Source organism: Curcuma longa, chromosome 6 (assembly GCF_044706935.1).
Source record: "Curcuma longa cultivar G26 ecotype Majalengka, Jawa Barat chromosome 6, ITB_CL_G26_1.1, whole genome shotgun sequence".
NCBI lineage: Eukaryota > Viridiplantae > Streptophyta > Magnoliopsida > Zingiberales > Zingiberaceae > Curcuma > Curcuma longa.
Window position 1 is genome coordinate 626,973 of NC_133866.1, and position 19,330 is coordinate 646,302.

At 34.1% G+C, this 19,330-nt stretch overlaps 1 protein-coding gene across 1 annotated transcript; it reads left to right on the plus strand.

Moving 5' to 3' along the window:
• The first annotated feature begins 1,276 nt into the window (after positions 1-1,276).
• Positions 1,277-14,181, plus strand: LOC141831063 (mitochondrial intermediate peptidase, mitochondrial-like). Its single transcript, XM_074718504.1, has 10 exons — positions 1,277-1,510; positions 1,590-1,671; positions 1,760-1,812; positions 1,908-1,962; positions 7,337-7,475; positions 7,561-7,615; positions 9,769-9,988; positions 12,386-12,481; positions 13,356-13,475; positions 14,167-14,181. Exons 1-10 carry the CDS (start codon positions 1,311-1,313, stop codon positions 14,179-14,181), a joined length of 1,035 nt encoding a protein of 344 aa, XP_074574605.1. The 5' UTR covers positions 1,277-1,310.
• The last annotated feature ends 5,149 nt before the right edge of the window (positions 14,182-19,330 follow it).

Here is a 19,330-nt window from a genome sequence, read left to right on the forward strand (position 1 = left end):
GTCAAATCTTCACAACCCATTGCTAATTGAAATTGGTCATGCTTCATCGGGTATTCAACCATGACTTACAAGGGAATCCATATTTTTTCCAATTCAAGTACTTATGATCCAATCCATACTTTTTCCAATTCAAGTATTCAATCATGGCCGATCTATATGTGTTCTATATTTTTTCCATCGTAGAATATAAATCTTACATCAGTTGAAATTCGACCTATGATATTTTGAAACTCCTTCCTATATCTTTACCATCACATCGTATCCAGTGCAACAACCCGAGCAACGCTAATGCCTCACAATGATGGTCTATGACAGTCTTGATTTTAAATTCATCAAATTATCTAATAATATTTAAATATATAATGTCTCATTGTAAATCTCTTCTTTAAAATTCTAAAATTTCAAGTATGATATTGTTAATATTTTTACTATATATCATATAAAATATTTACTTTTTATAAGTGTTTGATGAATTTATACTCCGATAAGCAATGTGTTAAGAAGATGTCCTATAATTCTGAGAATATATATGATATTTGTAGTTTTTTTTTGATAATAAATGTTTCAGATGAGTATTCAATTAAAATTGAATTGAATTAAAATTAAATTAATTAAAATTGAATAAATTAAAATCTTTTAAAATAATTGAACCAATTAAATTTTTTAATAAAAATTAAACAATTGAATTGATAAAATATTAATTAATTTAATCAAAAATTAAATTAATTAAAATTTTTAAATATTATAAAAAAATTTATTGATTAATTATGAATTTATAAATTTATTTATTTATTAATTTTTAATTTTGATTATTAATTTAATAAGAGATTTTAAAATAAAATCAAAATCTAATCGAATTAATTGATATAATTATTTTAAAATTTAAAATTCTATAATAATTAAATTAAAATTTTAAAATTGATCCATTTATTCAATTTAATTAATTTTTTAATAGTTTATTTTAAATAGAAAATATCTTTGATATTATATTGCTTTCACAAATTTAATAATACTTTTATTTATTTAAAAGAATACATTTAATAATTTTATAAAAAATTTAAATAAAATGACCAAAGGGACGGTCGGTTAGCAAAATAAACATATTTTAAGTGTGCATTTTAAGCTAAAATAAATATATTTTAGAGTAGTTAATTTTGCTAGTGGTAGTTTAGGCGTGCGGCGAATGTGTGGTTTGGAATTCAGAAACCCGCAGGAATTGCCTCGCTCCGAACGACTGCGATAGTGCAGTTCCTACCAGGAACCTAGCGGCTGGCGGTGGCGGGTGACGAGAGCAAAACGCCGTCTTTCTGATGTTTCGTGCCCTAACTACCCGCCGATTTGTGGCCGCCCGCCTCTTTTCCTCCTCTCGAACTTCCTCCGGCGGCATCTGCTTCGCTGCTTCTTCGTCTGCCGATGCTGTCGCCATTGGTGCCGAGACGGGTCTTTATGGCTTCGATGTACTCAAGACCGCCAAAGGCTTCCGCAGATTCGTCGACGAGGCTATCAGTCGGTAAGAGGAATCCAGATACTCGAAAAACAAAATACTCGTTCCCAGTATTTTTCCTAAACTTTTAACACCTTGGCTTTAGATCCGGAGACCTCGTCTCCTACATCTCTCAGTTGCCACCCTCGATGGAGGTTATCCGGGCAATGGACGAAATCTCTGATACTGTAAATCTCTCTCATTTCTTATTTATTTGTTTGTGTTTTCGTTTCTCCTATCTCAGAAGGCTTCGTATGTTCCTTTGATCTATCATAGGTCTGCTCGGTTATTGATTCCGCAGAACTGTGTCGGAACACCCATCCTGACAGGTAGTCGAACAGTTTCTTTTGTTTTCATCCTTTTTAAAGATAATTCTTTCTGGTTCATTGATATTGACTTACATTTGTACAACTGTGCTTCTTAGGGAATATGTGGAGGAAGCAAACAAGGCATCAATGAGAATAAATGAATATCTCCATGTGAGTCTAAACTGTTATTTCCTTCATTGATCCATTTCTATTTAGATTTTGTGGTGAATTGAAATGTGGTTTATACCTCTGTGCAATCAATTTATCATTTGTTTAAAATGCACTCTATGTGGCCAGATATGTGTATGCTGTTGCACCTTATCAGGTGTAAACCCTTGAGTGGTAGATATTTTCTACCAGAGTGTAATATGAACACCTACAACATCCAACTATAACTCATACATAAGGATCTGAAAGATGACATTGTCACAAAATACCATATATTACATGCTGGATCATTAATCACAAACACAAACTGCTAAACCACAGGATCTGAAGATTGCCCATCACAACATCAATGATCACTAACCACAAATCCATCACAGACAAATTATATCTTTGAATTCCTTATAAAACATGACATGCTGCAATACAAGTCTCATCATTCACATCCATAGATAAAAAATTACAAGATTGTGATAATCCCAACTATGCTAACAATGTTAGAGTGATTACTTGACATCGACCAATGTTAACTCCTTCTAGCTAGAACAACTACTGAACAATGTGCCTGTATTTGAGGCAAAGAAAAAGGAAAGTCAACACAAATGCTACCTATGATTAATCAATATGGTAGGGGAAAGATATGCCAAATGTCTAATGCTCATGCACCATTAACTATATATATGCCATAAAATTCATAACCATGCGTATTATGCACCCTAAATGTAGAGTTTGATCAATAATGCTTTGTTTACTCTTTACTTTGAAGTGTGGATTGAAGAAGGAAAGGAATCCAAGGTGGAGAAAAATCCCAAGGGAAAAGGAAATGAAACAGGAAAAGAAGAAAAATAACAAGGAAAGGGAAAAACAAGAATGGCGGACTCCGACAAGTTCGTGGTCGCCTTGTGTAACCTCACGGTTGTGAGCGAGGTAGCCTGCGACGCAAGTGAGGCTGCCCATGGCAGCGAGCTGCCTCTCTTGTGGCCATGAACAACCTTGTGGTGCCGTGGGAGAGATTTGAGTGAGGCACGAGCTTGACGAGGAAGGGAAGGAAAGTTCATTTTGCCGAATTATGGGTGGACGAAAAATTGCTCAAAAAATGATCCAGAGGAATGAGGAAAGGATATGCAATTTATCCTTTCTCTTGTCCGCACCTCCTAGTAAAGTGGGCATAAAAGTAATAGTACTATGGAAAAAATGATGCACCTTGATAATCCAACAGTTCCAATGCAACCTTAAACATGGTTAACTGAAATTATTAAATAAACTATCACAAATGATAGATTGGAAATCCAACTATCTTGAGAGGTAGCGAATAGATGGGTAACCACACCTAGCCTTCTATCATTTGTTGTCCTCAATTTTCCTCGATGCAAAATGAAATATAATCAATGTGATAAATAATGAACAAGTCAATATCAATTCAAGATGAAGCCTTCTCACATCTAACGGAACATCCTTATCTTTAGTTTAGTACATTCCCAACTTTAACATGCAACCTAATAAGATGGATTATGTCATCGAGCAAGTATTATGTGGATACACTAATACTCATGAGCTCACCCTCCTATATGCAAATCTTACACCTCATCTACGTATCAATGTCAATGCTACACAAATGGATACATAAAAGAATATAGCTGAAATAAGAATGGAAAAAATAAAAAGCAAGACCATGAAACTAGGTATTGGTATTGTAATACTGAATCAAGAAACAATTAATAAATCTTCATTTCATCATCTTATACCACATAACTTCCATCAGGACCGCCCTCATTGATCGACACCAAAGTATGCATTCTCATTCCCACCCTAGATTAGCCCTCATCTCACTCTCGACCATCAATCTTGTTTAGCAACCTCTTCTAATCTTTCACACTTCATCTTATATCATCAATCATTCACAACATCATTGGCCTAGGCAACAATCTTATCTCCCCCTTAACACTAAGCACAAAATTGCCAATTCGAGGTTTGCGTTGTCTATCCTAGCACACAAGTACTCTTTTGTTTCTTATTGTTGCATTTCTATCTCTCTAATTCTATTTAGTGGGATAAGACTTGGTCGTTGTTGTTTTTGTTGCATTTCTATCACTCCTATAGTAACTACAAATTACACTGGTAGAAGATAGATTGTTTCGATAAAAAGAGAATTGTTGAAACTTGATACTATTCGGTATAGGTAATGTCCTGTGTCGTTGTGTTAATCATGTCAATAAGTATTGTGTCATGCCAACACTTGATACCTTTTGACATGCTAGAATACATATCTTGACATGCGATCATATAATGTTGTTATTTCTTTTAGCTTGTGTTCATATAAGATATTGTTAAAATTGTATTATTCCAAATGCAATAGAGTTTGAACTTGAGTATATATTGTTTTATTTCCTTTTTCTTATTCGTCTTCCTCCTTTTACTTCTAAATTAAATTATATATTAGAACGTTAAGACAATATTGAAACTATATAGTTCTAGCAAAGATCAAAACTTTGGCATGACTTGAGAATTTGAAGCTTGCAAACAGTTACAACAATAATAACAATCAAACTTTTATCCCATTAAGTGGGGTCGACTATATCGATTCTTCTATAGTATTTGGCTCAATCCTCTATTATATCTTCATCTATATTTAAATAAAATTTATCCTATTTATCATTGCTAACCAAGTATTCTTTGGTCTCTTTTTTTTGATTAATGTGCATATATCATGATCTCATATAACCTAACTATGACATTTATTAGTTTCTTAAGTACAAATTCATACCATCTTAAACATACCTCTCAAAATTTTCCTTTAGTAGGCACAATTTCGAAATTTTCTCTAATATTCTCATTTCTTATCTATTTATTCTTGCATGCTAATACATCCACTTTAATATTTTCATCTCTGCGACTCTCATCTTCTATTCATATACTCGCTTTATAGCCTAATGTCCAACACCATATAACATAGCAAGTTTAATTGTCATTTTGTAAAACTTCCATTGCTTCATAGCCTAATGTCCAATACCATATAACATAGCAAGTTTAATTGTCATTTTGTAAAACTTCCATTTAAGTTTTAGAGTATATTTTGTATTAACTCAAGCCTAAAACTTTTAATTTTCGATGTCTCCTGTCTAGATTCGAACTTAGCATTTACTAATTTATGTGTCTTATCGATTAAAACAATGTTACTTGCAAATAAGATGCACCATGATAATGTGCCTTAAATGTGTGGAGTGAGTTTATTTATAAATAGTGCAAAAAGATATGCACTTGGAGTTGATCATTGATGTAACCCTGTTTTATAGAAATTATTTTAGTTAATCCACCTGTAGTTTTTACTCTTGTTGTTATATACTCAAACATATTTTTAATTGTTTCAATATACGCTACGCTAAACCCGTCTTTTCAAGAATTCTCTACATAATTTCTATTGAAAGTCTATCATAATTTTTTTTCTAGGTCAATGAATACAATGGGCAATTCTTGCTTTTTTTTTTCAATATTTTTTAATCACTTGTTTCAGAAGATGTATAACATCTATCGTTGACCTTTTAGGTCAGAATTCAAATTGATTTTCAGTATCTTGTTCTCTTTATTTTTTTTTTCTATCAATGTTTTTCAAATTTTCATAACATGACTCATTACCTTAATGCCCCTATAATTCACATAATTTTGTAAATCTCCTTTGTTTTTATACGGGTGACTAAAGTAATTACCTTTCACTTTCTTCATTTTTGAATAACTTCGTAAGCGATTCAATATCCTACACCTCCATTGGAAATTTGGAATATTATCCGATCCAATTGATTTTCCATTTTTAATCCCATTTAATGTGGGATTGGAAAGTGTGTTAGCGGGGGGGGGGGGGGGGGGGGGTGAATAGTGCAAGGGGTTTTACTTTGTTCATACCTCCTAGGGTGCTATTTTAAGGTCTGTGTACTTGGTATGAATTCACTATCTTTTTCTCCTTTTCGGATGCTTTCCGGAGGCTGATAAACTTCTTACAAGAGTTATAAATACAATCACAAAATAGATAAACTGAAGCACATAAAATATAATATAGACAAATCTGTCTGAAAATCCTGAATGCCTTGCACTCCTCTTGGTGATTTCCCGAGCACAAAACTTGAGGCCTTTTTCGAGTATAGGACAGAGAGATTGGATATAAATTTGATGATTTGAGCCTTAAGCCTTCATCTCTCTTTTATAGAGTTGGATGTGCTTTTTTTCGGTCGGCTTAAAAATCATATTCGGTTGATCGAACCTTCGTCAAACTTGATCCAAAGACCGAGCCTCATGATCTGGAGACCAAGCCTCACAATCTTGTTGTTATCAGGTTTTTCGATTGAATGAAACTTTTTCAGTCAACTGAACCAGATCCAATTGTCGAGACTTAACCCTAGTCACTTGGACCTATCCGATCTATTGGATCAATTTTTGACCGACTAGACTGACCATTTGATCGACCAGATCGATTCAGGTTGTTGCTTCTAGTTTTAGTTTCCTACAAGACAAGCATACGAATACAAAGAAAAAGCCTAATCCTTTAATCTACCCGACCTACTAGGCTTACTTGGTTCTTGATTGACCATCTCACCCTTATCCATAGTTACTTACCCTAGTCAACAGTTTCATCTCATCTTCACGACCACTCCATTTACTGCAACCTTGGCCAAGAAACATCAACCCTTGACACCAATTATGAATGCCAAACCTTAATAGTTTAACACCATCTCTCAACATTGCACCATATGACTGCTTGCATGACCACCCAATTAAAAAATCGTAGGATCACATGACCACTTAATCATTCTCTATCAAGCTACACGATGCTTCAATTATGTTCTTCACATCCTCCCATTATATTTTCTGTTAAAGTTCTGTAAGTTTCTTGGTTATATTCATAGGTATAACCTCATTAATTTGTTCTAGTTTTCCTAAATTCTTATTTTTCTGAATGACAATTTAATGCTTTGATTTTATTTCCATTTTTCTTCCTTCTACAACAATTGACCAACTGTGAGTTCCAACAACTCCACTTCTCGACAGAACCATATTTTCATATCTACTTATATTAGTCAATTAATTTTAAATGCAGCTTTCCCCAGCATTCACAAATTAAGTCTTTATCTATTTCTTGAGCCTTTTGTCTTAACCATTTTATTTCTTGTGAGAACATTATGTTTTTTTCTTTTAATCCTCATATTTACCAAATCTAATCATTTTCCTAAGAGTTTTCTTATATTTGAAGTTCCTAAACAATGTTCAGTCTATCTAACATAGTAGCTTTAACTATAATTATTTTGCCATCATATTAGATCTGTCATTGCAAGAATCTTTTTACAAGTTTTTTCTTTTTGCCCTTCTGTAATGTGCCTGCTATTGCTTGTAGTTCCTAAATACAAATAATAGTTTGTACACTGCAATAGTGAAAGTTGAGCATGGAGGTGCTCTACATACGGAAGAAGCTCAAAGGGCAGCGCATGCCTTGCGTGTTGACTTTGAAAATGGTGGCATTCATCTTTCTGACGGTAACTAATCTTTGACTGATAACTTTTTCTTGCTATCTATTTCTCTATTTTGCTTGCTTATGATCTTATGTTTCATTTGTTGTAGAGAAACTGCGACGAATCAATCAATTGAAAATAGAGATAGCTAAGTTGGGTAAAGAGTATGCATCATTCACTTGTTTTCTCCAATTAATATTATTTTGTCAAAGATTTCTACAATTCTATAGTTGTTCCTGGAGCTTGATTTATGTGTCTTATGCACAAATCTTTGTCTCACATAAGATAAAAAGTAGATGTTTGAACTTTGAAGCAGGTAAGCTAGTCGTAGATGAGGAGACCAACACAGATTCTTAGATGAACCCACAGCAAACTTCAAGAATGTGTACCCTACATGGATTCTTAGATGAACACACATTGAAGTTCAAGAATGTGCTGCTATAGTGAAACTGAGTCAAACTTGCCTGCTTATCATCTGGATTCCTGGCATATAAGTGATGTCATCATTTATATATGTGTATGTGCATGAAGCCATGTGCTGGAAAATAGTACAGCATGAGCAGATGCCCTAACAATGCCCCTAAGTTTTATAAAAAGTGAAGATAAGGCCTCTTTATACAATGACCCTGTTACGGTTCAATATTCAGTTCCCATTTAGCTCTCAGACCATTTTTTGGCAGTTGAACATGGTTCTAAAGGTAAAATTTGAACTGTGTTTTTATGGAATCTTAATAGGCATATTTAAGAGAGAAGGCCTTACTAGGGCCTTTAAAGCAATAAGGACCTTTTTAGGGCAATCACCCCTGAAACATCAAATCATAAATGTCAATTATTTTGCCCCCCAATTATTTTTGTCAATTTAACACTGATCCTTGGTTCATTGGACTTGATATTTCTGGCTTTTAATTATTCTGATATATTCCTTTTATAAGAATTAACATTGGCCAATAATCATTAACATTATACAGGAGAAAGGGGAATCATGAGGAATGGAGTGTATATCCTGTTAAATCTAAGATATAACTTAGTAGCTATGGATTTTGAGTTGGACATTTTCTTCACTGAGTCAAATGAGTTCTAAATCATCCTCTTCTCTATATCTCGTGTCTCCATGCCTAGCACCTTCTTGCAATAGTGCTAATCTAGCACGGATAAAATTATAACAGATTTAGGAGTTTTGCCCTCTTGTACTAGCTTGAACCTTGGTTGGGCATGCTGGCTGCCAGGGGGGGGGGGGGGGGGGGGGGGGGGGGGGGGGGGGGGGTTGAGGACTGAGTTAGGAAGAATTTGGGTGTGGGTTATACTCAAGAGTTGGGACAAACTGCAAGGAGCTTGGTCAAAGTGAGTTGAGATTGGCCGACGTGCAAACGACACAGTCAAAGTGAATCAGAATGGCATTGATTTAGGTATCTTAAGAATTGCGATGAGGTGGGGATAAGTTTTATGGGGTTGGTTACACAGGGTGGAGAGGACTTAGAAGGCTGCAAGTATAGACTGAAGATGCGATGGTGATAGGCTGTTGCCAAGAAATCGACCAGAGCAGTGTTATTGTATCTCAGTCTAAAGAAGGGCTCTTGCCTGCTTTTATAGGCCTTAAAGTGAGCACCCACCTATTCGCAAGGTTCTATGTGATGTCTCCCTGGTGCTTTAGTTCTCCCTGGTAGCTTTAGTTTTCACATGTTAATTAATTTGATCTGATACATGAGAATTCCCATTGGTTAAATTCGAAGCACACATGAATCAAACTCTGTTCACATTGTTGATCTCAAAGCACATGTATCAATCATATGGTGATTATTAGAACTAGTGGGTAAAATTGCCCACACCATTTTCCATTATCTTAGGTTCTCAAAGGCCTATAGGCACAATGGTTTTTTGAGATTTATTAATTTGCTAGCCATTATTCTTCCTTTGATCTCTGCACTAATAGAACGATGACTACTAAACAAAAGGCTAACTTTTTACTGGTTTTGAACCAATCGGCTGTGGTTTCTCTATGAAAAGTGGTAATAACTCTAATACCATGTGGAGGCAGTATGTAAAATTCAAGGAAAAGTAAGAGCGCTAATTCTACTTGGTATATGTTCTATTAGTTTTTGCTTGTGACTAAGTTCTTCTGATTAGTTACCTTGAAACTGAAGTTTCTGCATTTCATTATTCAGAGGATCATCACTTGCAATATAGTTTCATGCTGATGCTGAATCAGTTGTGCTCTTCATTTTTGTGCATTTGGAAAAAATTGTCTACTTTTTTTTCACTTTCACATTTTGTTCCAACTTGTTGCTAGAATAATATCTCGTATATATGTTCTTTTCAGGTTCAATGAAAACATTATACTTGATCCAGGTTCTGTTGACATATTTCCAGCTTCACGCCTACCCAAAAATATTCAACATCTTTGTAGAACCATATATAGGCCAGTTCCTGCTTCAGATGGATCTTCAAAATCAGGGATTACAAGAAAAGAGAAGGGCTATAGAATCACTACAGACTCCAGTACTTTATCCTCAATTTTGAAATGGGTTTCAGATGCTGAGGTATCTTCCCGTTTGGACTTGAATCAATAAATTCTTGTTTTTCTTGTGGACGACCTCATATTGTTCCATTCTTTCTTCAAGGTCCACATATTCCTTGTGGTTCACTATTTGATCTATGCTTAGGACTAATTCAATAGTTGTTTCTCACACTATCTATTTTTCAAGTCAATTTGTCTATCTTTAGTGCTTATGGTTTTTGTTTGCTTGTGGTTGATGAACCACTTCATTGTCATTACATGTTGTGGGGCCGTTGATGGATCACTCTGTGAGTATTCGCTAGAGCCTTCTCTAGCATTGCCGAAGACTATATCTGTTGTTTTACACACTTGTGTTTTGAAGAATTGGTTATTGGTGTAGCAAAAGGCTTTGATACCACTTGCTATGGGCCTGACACCCATATGTGTCCTCATGTGGTGGATGTGTCCATTATTCATAACTTTTAAGATCTTTTAAAAATAACTTAATTATAAAAAAATCTAAATATGACCAAATTTGGTATATAGTATTAGTGAATATTTTTTTGTGTTCTAACTTTTGTCTTGAGGAGACTGAGAGATTACGTTAGCAAACAATAAGAACTAAACATGCAAGTTTGATTGAATATCTAATTTCTTGTCTTCCTTTGTGTTCTCTTAGCTTTGAGTCAAATGTCAACAAATAACTAGGATTTGACACCTCATTTTGATTGGATGAAAATTTATTTTTATTAAAAAAATTTATGTATTTAATTTACATTATAATTGCAATAGGCGTGAACTCATCATATAAAATTATTTTTTCTAAAAAATGTTTATTTTGAAATTTGAATGCTATTTTATTGAAAACATCTTGAACCCCAAATTTTCAAATTTAATTGAGTTGAATTCAAATTGAGTTTCATATATTTAATTTTTAGAAATTTAAATATAATATTTTACATCTAAAATTTTAAATTATTTTATTTTTTGTCCACATAAAATGTTGTTGAGTTTCATATATTTTATTGAAAACATCTTAAACTTCAAATTTAATTTAGTCGAGTTCAAATCAAGTTTCATATATTTATTTTAAAAAATTTAAACATAATATTTTACATCCTAAAATTAGAAACCTTTTAAATCTTTTTAATTTTTGTCCACCTGAGAATTATAGTTATGTTGAAGAAACAATATTATTTCATTGCATCCAAAAGAGATTTTTTATTTAGATTTATCAAATAAATTATTAAAAAAGTGATATTTGATGGTCTATTAAATGCTCAAATACAATTTAAACAATTACATAATCTAATAAAAATATCAATTCATTTCAAACAAAACTACATCATCAACACTGAAAACTTCTTGGGCTTAGGCCTTCAAATCTGAAATTGCTCTAATTTTGTAGAATTTAAAAGTAAAACACGCAAGGATTAGAAAAAATCTCATTTTTTTTCAATGTTTTCTGTAAACATTGAATAAACTATGCATAAAACAAAAGAAATATAACTAAAGCTAAAAATTAAATTAAAGGTTACAAACTTTTTTGATTCTAAAAACCGAGAGTATTAAATTACTCAACAAATAAATAAAATAACAAATATATATTAACAATATAATTAATTACTGGGTAAATAATTAATTAAATTTATGTAGATTAACTGAAATTCATTACGTTATTACTAGTAATCAATTAAATAAGTATCAAAATTATATTGGGATGACATGACGTGAAGATTTTAAACCTTGATTCCAAAGGACAGTTTTTTCACTTCCGCCACTTATGGTTTTGCGAGATAATAATTTTAGCTATTTTTGCCCAATTCTGATTTTGTTTTTGGTTACTGTACTCCATATTTGATTCCAAATGACAATTTTTTTCACATTTTATCTTTCTGTGAGATAATGTTTTATTTGTTTTTGGCCAATTTTAATTTTGCCAACTTGAACTAGTTGGTATGGTTGTTATTGAGTGAAACAATATACTGATTCCAATCTGTTGCGACTTTTTAACCTGTGATTGCCAATTGATGAAAATTTTCAGTGACATTCAAGAGTCTCCATTTGGCTTAGCTTGTGAATTTATGTTGATTTTGCATATCGGGACATAAGTAACTAAGCTTTATCTAAATTGTTTACAAATAAGCAAGCATACATGATGGTCCTCTAATGATTCTATATTTTTTGTTGTTTAGCTCTAGGTAATCTGGGATTACTTTAATTTGAATAATGTTTAACTGTGAAGATCCTTGTTCATATCTTTGCTTTGTCCCCTTCATTTAGTTTCTCATGCACAGTTTCCTTTGATGATGATGCTCTTTCCAACATTAATTTTTAACTGAGTTCCTTCAAATAATCTCCACATTCTTATAATAAGAGCTACTGAATAATGAATATCCTTCTAGGCCAGTGAAATAACTCATTTTCTCAAACTATTCAGGTAAGAAAACAATCATACGTGAAGGGAAATTCCATGCCACATGCAAATCTTGATGTTCTCAATAAACTTATAAGTGCTCGTCATGAACTTGCACAGGTACTTCTATTTTGGTGTTTCTAATTATTGCAATTCTTTGCTACTATAGCCAAATAATTTAACTAGATTTCATTGCTAATCATTTAGACCTTAACGATTAGTAGTATTCTTTTGGCAATCAATATGGTAACAAATTCTTGTATACTATTTGTTGTTACCTTTGTTGATATCATTATGAGAAATTGTTTAATGTTCATCTTTATTGGTTGAAAGGTCACAATTGCAGCAAAGCCACTGTTTGTTTTTCACTAGAGAAAATATGTATTTCAATTCAAAGAGCAAGGCTAATTTTTGCCTTCAGTTTCCAGAAAAAGCTAAAACTCTTGCAAGTCATAATGACCTTGATCCAAATTCAACCCTGTCAACGATTGGCAAAAAAACACTGAGAATTCATTATTTGCTCACACTTCTCTGCCTAATTCTCAGGGACATTTAACAATGCCAAACAATACACTCGAGGACCAAACAATACACTTGAGGACGAACATTTCCACCAAAATATCCTTCAATTTTCTAAGGAACAATTCTTTAGCATATAAACTACCAATATCTACCTATTTATTCTTCTGGCTTTCCACGGCACAGAATTTCACTAAGAAATGAATCATCACCAGATGATTATAGTGATTTCCCTAAAGGTTAAAATTCTCCAGAATACTTTTGTAATAATGTAGCCCAAAGAAATTTTTGATATAAAATATGATTTTCTTATTCATGTAAACTTCGTTACTGGGTTGTTAGATGATCTCCTTGTTTCCTTATTTTGGGAAAATTCCCCAATCTATTATTCTACTTGTTAGCTCAGTCTATCTTGTTCTATCTTTTCCTTTGGTGCTTGATCTTTGTTATTCTAACTTCCTAATGGTTCATTTAGATAATGGAATTCAAATCTTATGCTGACTTTGCAATTCGTCCTAACATGGCTGGGTCACCTGATGTTGCTATGTCATTTTTGCTTGATTTGAGCAAACATGTGAGATGCAAAGCTGATGAGGTATGTTGATGACATAAGGAGTTCATTTTCTTTTAAATGCTGGCGATTAACCTGTACACCAAATTCTTAAGCCATTTTTAGAGGACCTTATGGAGCAAGCTAGGAACAAAGCTTCTTTTCTCCACCACATGCCACCCTCAAACTGATGGCCAAACTGAGGTGGTAAATAGGACTTTTTCTACTCTTCTTAGAGCAATTATTAAGAAGAACATTAAGTCTTGGGAAGAATGTTTATCTCATGTTGAATTTGCTTATAATAGGGCTGTCCATTTTACTACTCAATTTTCTCCTTTTGAGATTGTTTATGGGTTCAATCCGCTAACATCTCTTGATTTGCTTCCTTTACCTAACACTTCTTCTTTAGTTCACAAGGATGGCAAAGCAAAGGCATAATATGTGAAGAAGCTTCATGAGCAAGTTAAAGCTCAAATTGAGAAGAAAATGGAGCAATATGCGAATAGAGCCAATAAAGGGAGAAAAAGAGTTGTCCTTGAACCCGGTGATTGGGTGTGGGTTCATATGAGAAAGGAAAGGTTTCTTGCCCAAAGGAAATCAAAGCTTCAACCAAGAGGAGATGTGTCATTCCAAGTGTTGGATAGAATTAATGACAATACTTACAAAATTGACTTGCTCGGTAAGTATAGTGTTAGTGCAACATTTAATGTGGCTGATTTGCGTCCTTTTGATGTAGGTGATGAAGATCTAAATTCAAGGCCGAATTCGCCTAAAGAAGGAGGGAATGATGTGGACCAAGGAGGGGATACAAGCTTACAAGATAAAACCAAGGAGGAAGAGGCATTGAAGGGAATTGGAGGACCTATGACAAGATCCAAGACTAAGAGAATGAAGCAAGCTTTGGAAGGCTTAATAATGGAGCTCAAGGAAAAGGAGGATAAATGCACAATGGAGGCAACAACTAAATGGATCACATTCCTTCAACTTGAAAGTGAAATTGGGCTACCATGAAGACAAAACTTGGAGGCCCAAATCTACATGATCCAAGATGCATTCAAGGGCTACAAGTGTCCAATTTTCGTAGGTATTTTTGGAGGAATTTTTTAAAGTGACTTTTGATGTCTTTTGGTGGGTTTTAATGCTTTTTGGGGAGTTCCTAAGCTAGTATTAGGAAATTATTGGGAAATAATGTCATGCATGCATGCATGATAATGGTGCATAATTAGTGCTTAGTGGGTCTTAGTGGATATTAAAAGCTTAGTGGGAAGTGTGGTAGAGGTTAATGTTTCAACCTCCACTAAGTCTATATATAGGAGAACTCTTGTATGGCTAAGGCATGTTGAGTTTGAATGAAATCAGAGTTTTCTCTATTGTGAGAGCTTCCTTTGGTTCTTAGGCAAAGAACTAATCTTGATCTTATCAAGGCAACTTGTGGCGATCAAAACCCCCATGACTTATCACTCACCTTCTCATCTTTCTTGAGTGTGGCGTCAATATCCTTCCCTACATCTGAATATCAAGGCGATCCATTCCAAGGTGCTTATCAACAGGCATTCGATGCATGATGGGATTTAGATATCTAAGTATCTAAGCTAGATTTAGTTGAATTGAAGCCGTCTCAATTGACTTTAGTGCTTAGTCAAATTGAGAATCAATTTAATACAATATCTTTGAATAAAATGTTTCTGTTTAGACTCTAGTTGATTGGAATTGGATCAAATCAATTGAATGCTTGTGTGCAAAAAAGGGTGTAATTTTGTTGTAACCTAAGGCTCAAGCTAAATAACATCCAAAGGCTTATGATTTGAAGAGAAGATTGTCAGATTTTCTTTTATAATCTCTTTGAAATTCTTTTCTCTTTATCTACATGGTCAATTTATATTTATAGAAAAAAATAATTTATTTGAGGGTTTTTGAGATTTTATTAGTGGATTTTTGCATAAATGATGTATTTAATAGGCTACGGAATAAGAGCAGACTTTAAACCACATAGAATTTATTGAGATAGTATTGTCTAATTCTTTCTTATTTTTATTTACTTATATTGCATATACTCTATTTGTGGGTGCAATCATGCCCCAAACAATTCAATTTTGATATACTTGATAAATTTTAAAGTTAGACTTTAGTGTGTTACTAATAATGTGTGTCAGTGTATAGCTACAAGTTACTTGCATTTACATAATAAGTGCAATGGATGAAGTTTAAGCAAGTTGAGATTGATCGAATATTTAGTAGAAAAGGAAAATTCAACTAATGTTGGCAGATAGATGAAACTAAATGAGTCAAGGTCGACTAGAGATTTGAAAAACGAGTCCAACATGTGTTAATAAATTTTGAAGTCCGATAGAAGTTGATAAGTAAGGAAGACCTAAAGGTGAGGTTTCTTGACAGACGAGAAGTTTTAATAGGTTAAGGTTAGCCAAATACTTGACACATGAAAAGTCCCAAAGGTAAAAACTCTTGACATGAGAATTATTTGAGATATGATCGACCTATATTTGGGTGTTGGGTAGGTCTCTTACTTAGGTAAAGGGTTAACTTAAAAAAAAGTGTTTCAGATTGAAGTTAATATTTTAGTTGATTAATGTTTACATATAATTGAGTGATATGATATGGATTGTCGATAAAGAAGTTAACTAAGATTATGTTTTGGGTTGTGTCGATTGAATAACAATTCAGTTGATTGATGCTTGATTATTGCGTCAACAATCAACTGGCAAGATGTTATGAAGAAGGGTTTTGTTTCAAAATGAATCGACTAAACCTAAGATGGGTCGATTTATGATTGGTTAGTTGACTGAGCAATCAATTGAGGCTCTATTTTGAGCAAATAGGATGTTCTTATTTGTAAAAAATTTAATTTAAACAATTAATTAAAGTCAAGTTAGTAGAATGGTCTGAAATATTATACATTGAATAGGATCTTATACAGATGAGTTGATTGTTTTGGTAAAAAGTTGATTGAGAATAATTTGAGCTGACTAATAAGGTATTGTATGAGGATGGCGTGAGACTTAAGTCTGTAGGAAGAGCCTATCTAGCTAATGAAGAGTCAATTGATATGGACTTTTGAGTTTGCTAATGATAATATTCAATGAAGATTATTTCTGCACAAATACTAATTGATGAATCAATTGGCATTGATCGGTGAAATTTTAGAGAGCTATAAAAGAGGATGCAAGGGGAGCTCGAAGTCCAACAATTCTCACTACAATTCTAACACAACAAATTGCTCTTGCTCTTCCACTATCACTATTGTTTTTAATTTTTATTGTATTACTTTTATTTTCGAACTTAATGACTTTACCTTTAAGCTTCATAGTTTGTAAATTCTTTTACTATACTTAATTTTTATATCATTGTAAAAGTTTTTGTAACAAAGTTTCTTTGCTTTTGGAAGGTTTTAGAGAACAAGAAAGTTAATAGTTTTTAAGGGTTGACTCACCTTATGAGTTCATTGGTCGTGGAGTGGGAATTGTGAATTCCAAACTATATAAATCACCTAGTTCTTTTTTGTTAGAGCTTTCGTTCCCTACTATTGTGATGCAACTAGGTGTTTTGATGAGTTAGACAAAAAGTTTAAGTTAGGTTTACTGCATATCAAATATGTGAGCTAAGTTGCATTGGATTTACTAAGTATATAGGTTGCCTTGACACAACCAAGGTTGTTAACGACTCGATGACTCAAGGTTCCTAAGATTAGAGAAGGATGACATGAGTATCTAAGAGACTGCAAGATAAGTTTTGTAAGTTTAGAGAAGGATGGGATTGACATTTGAGGGACCATAGAACAAGGTCCATGAAGATCCAAGAAGGATGACCTGAGTATCCGAGGGATCACAAGATGAGCAACATCAAAGCATGACAAGCCGAGGAGGTAAATTACGTGAAGGATATAGCATGGGAAGAAGTTGAGGGTTTGTTCATCTGAAGGATGTGAGAAGACCTTAAGTTTTAGATAAATTCCACGTGAGATATGGGTGGAGTGAACTATATACAAAGGATGAAGGGTAGATAACAACTTATGTAGATTTGACTTTAAATGTGGTTGAAGTCAAAGGACTAGCTGACTAGTATTAGGATACAATTGATTGGTGAATTAAAAAACCACACCTCATATATATATATATGCGGGATTTGTGATTTGATTGAGTTGACTAACAAGTGAGTATCAATCGACTAATGACCTAATACTACAAGTTAATGTTTGATTGGGGTATTATAGTTGGATTAATTGACTGATGAGTAAGGATTTGATTCTGTTGGGTTTTTCAGATGGGCCGCAAAAATCACTTTTTGCGTTGCGGAAACCCCGAAAGTCCCATGCCACCGGATCCGTGCGAAAACAATAAAATTGCACATACATGTTTTCTAATCCTAGATCTACTTTAGATCTACATGATAAAAGAATATTACCCTCGATGCGAGCCCTTCGCGTATCCCGCTCGTCCAAAAGATGCCGGATCTCGAGGGAGTCAAGTGTACTCCCCTCTAGAAGTATCCACACGGACAAGAAGTGGAGAACCGAAAGCTTAGAGTGTGCTAGCACTCCTTAGTTTCGGCAAGGCTTGGAGAGGAGAGGAGAAGAGGAGAGAAAATCCAAGGAGAAGAGGAAAGAGATGTGTTCAACGTTGAAATGAAAAACCCATTCTCTTTCTCCTCTTGTGGCTTGTCACATCAAGACAATTCAAGGCTAATTAATCCCATTAAAGCCATTCAAGCCTTAGGTTACAAACTCTATTGTAACCCCCATGATGTGGCATCCATGATGATGTGGAGCATCACCATTGGTCACCTCTTATGCCACCTCACATCAAAGTCAAATGGTCAAGTCAAGCATTGACCATGAGGTGGCATAAGTCAAGTCAACATGGATGATGACATGGCAAAAAGTCAAGTCAACATTTATGATGACATGACACAAAGTCAAGTCAAACTTGACTCCCAAAGTTCTCCTTCTCAAGTCAAGTCAAACTTGACTTCTAATCTCCCAAAGTTGATCAAATCAACTCCACTAGTCTAGTTTGGATTACACTTAACCCAACTTGATTCATCACATGAATCTAATCCTCTTGGTTCATCATATGAACCTAATCTCTACCTAATTGTCCTTTGTGTGTGACCCTATAGGTTCTTGTAACGTTGGCAATGCCCTAAACTCATTTAGGTGCATAAGTAGTGAGCGGTATCTAGCAACACATCACTACTACCCAAGTTACAAGAATGTTGAGATCCAACATCACCATTGTGACTACTAATTGTGACTCTTCACAATATGTGACAAATGTCCTTCTATCCTTGATATCATGATTGATCAAACCGAGGCATAGACCGTGTCATCCTCTAATCAATCTATGTCTTGAACTCCAAGTAGACTCACTACAATCAAACGAGCTCAACATCACATGTTGACTCATTTGGGCATGACCATGCACTTTAGTGGTCTCACTCTATCAAGAACTATGATATCACTCCCGTTATATGGGAGGGATAGATCCCATCTACATCACTCACATCCCTCCGCATAATTTGTTACATACCCAGTAATCGCCTTTATAGTCCACCCAGTTACGGGTGACGTTTGACGAAGCCAAAGTAAGTAACTCCTTATGTAGGGAACCATGGTGACTTCAGGTCTAAGGACTAATAGTCATACTAATAGCCACATGAGAAAGTATATGACACTCATATAACGATCCATGATACTTTCTCATGGCGGGTCATTCAGTATACATTCTCCAATGCATACCCATGTGTCAACTTGATATCTCATATCCATGACTTGTGAGATCAAGTCATCATGTTGACCTACATGCTAGTCTCGTCGCATTAACATTGTCCCTGAATGTTAATACTCGACTAGGAATCATTTAGAGTAGTGTTCTCTATATCATCTC

Excerpts from the sequence above, each read along its gene's own strand:
- LOC141831063 (XM_074718504.1), top strand. The coding sequence starts at position 1,311 with ATGTTTCGTGCCCTAACTACCCGCCGATTTGTGGCCGCCCGCCTCTTT. Across the intron at positions 1,672-1,759 it reads TGGACGAAATCTCTGATACT|GTCTGCTCGGTTATTGATTC; the intron begins GTAAATCTCTCT and ends GATCTATCATAG. Across the intron at positions 9,989-12,385 it reads AATGGGTTTCAGATGCTGAG|GTAAGAAAACAATCATACGT; the intron begins GTATCTTCCCGT and ends CAAACTATTCAG.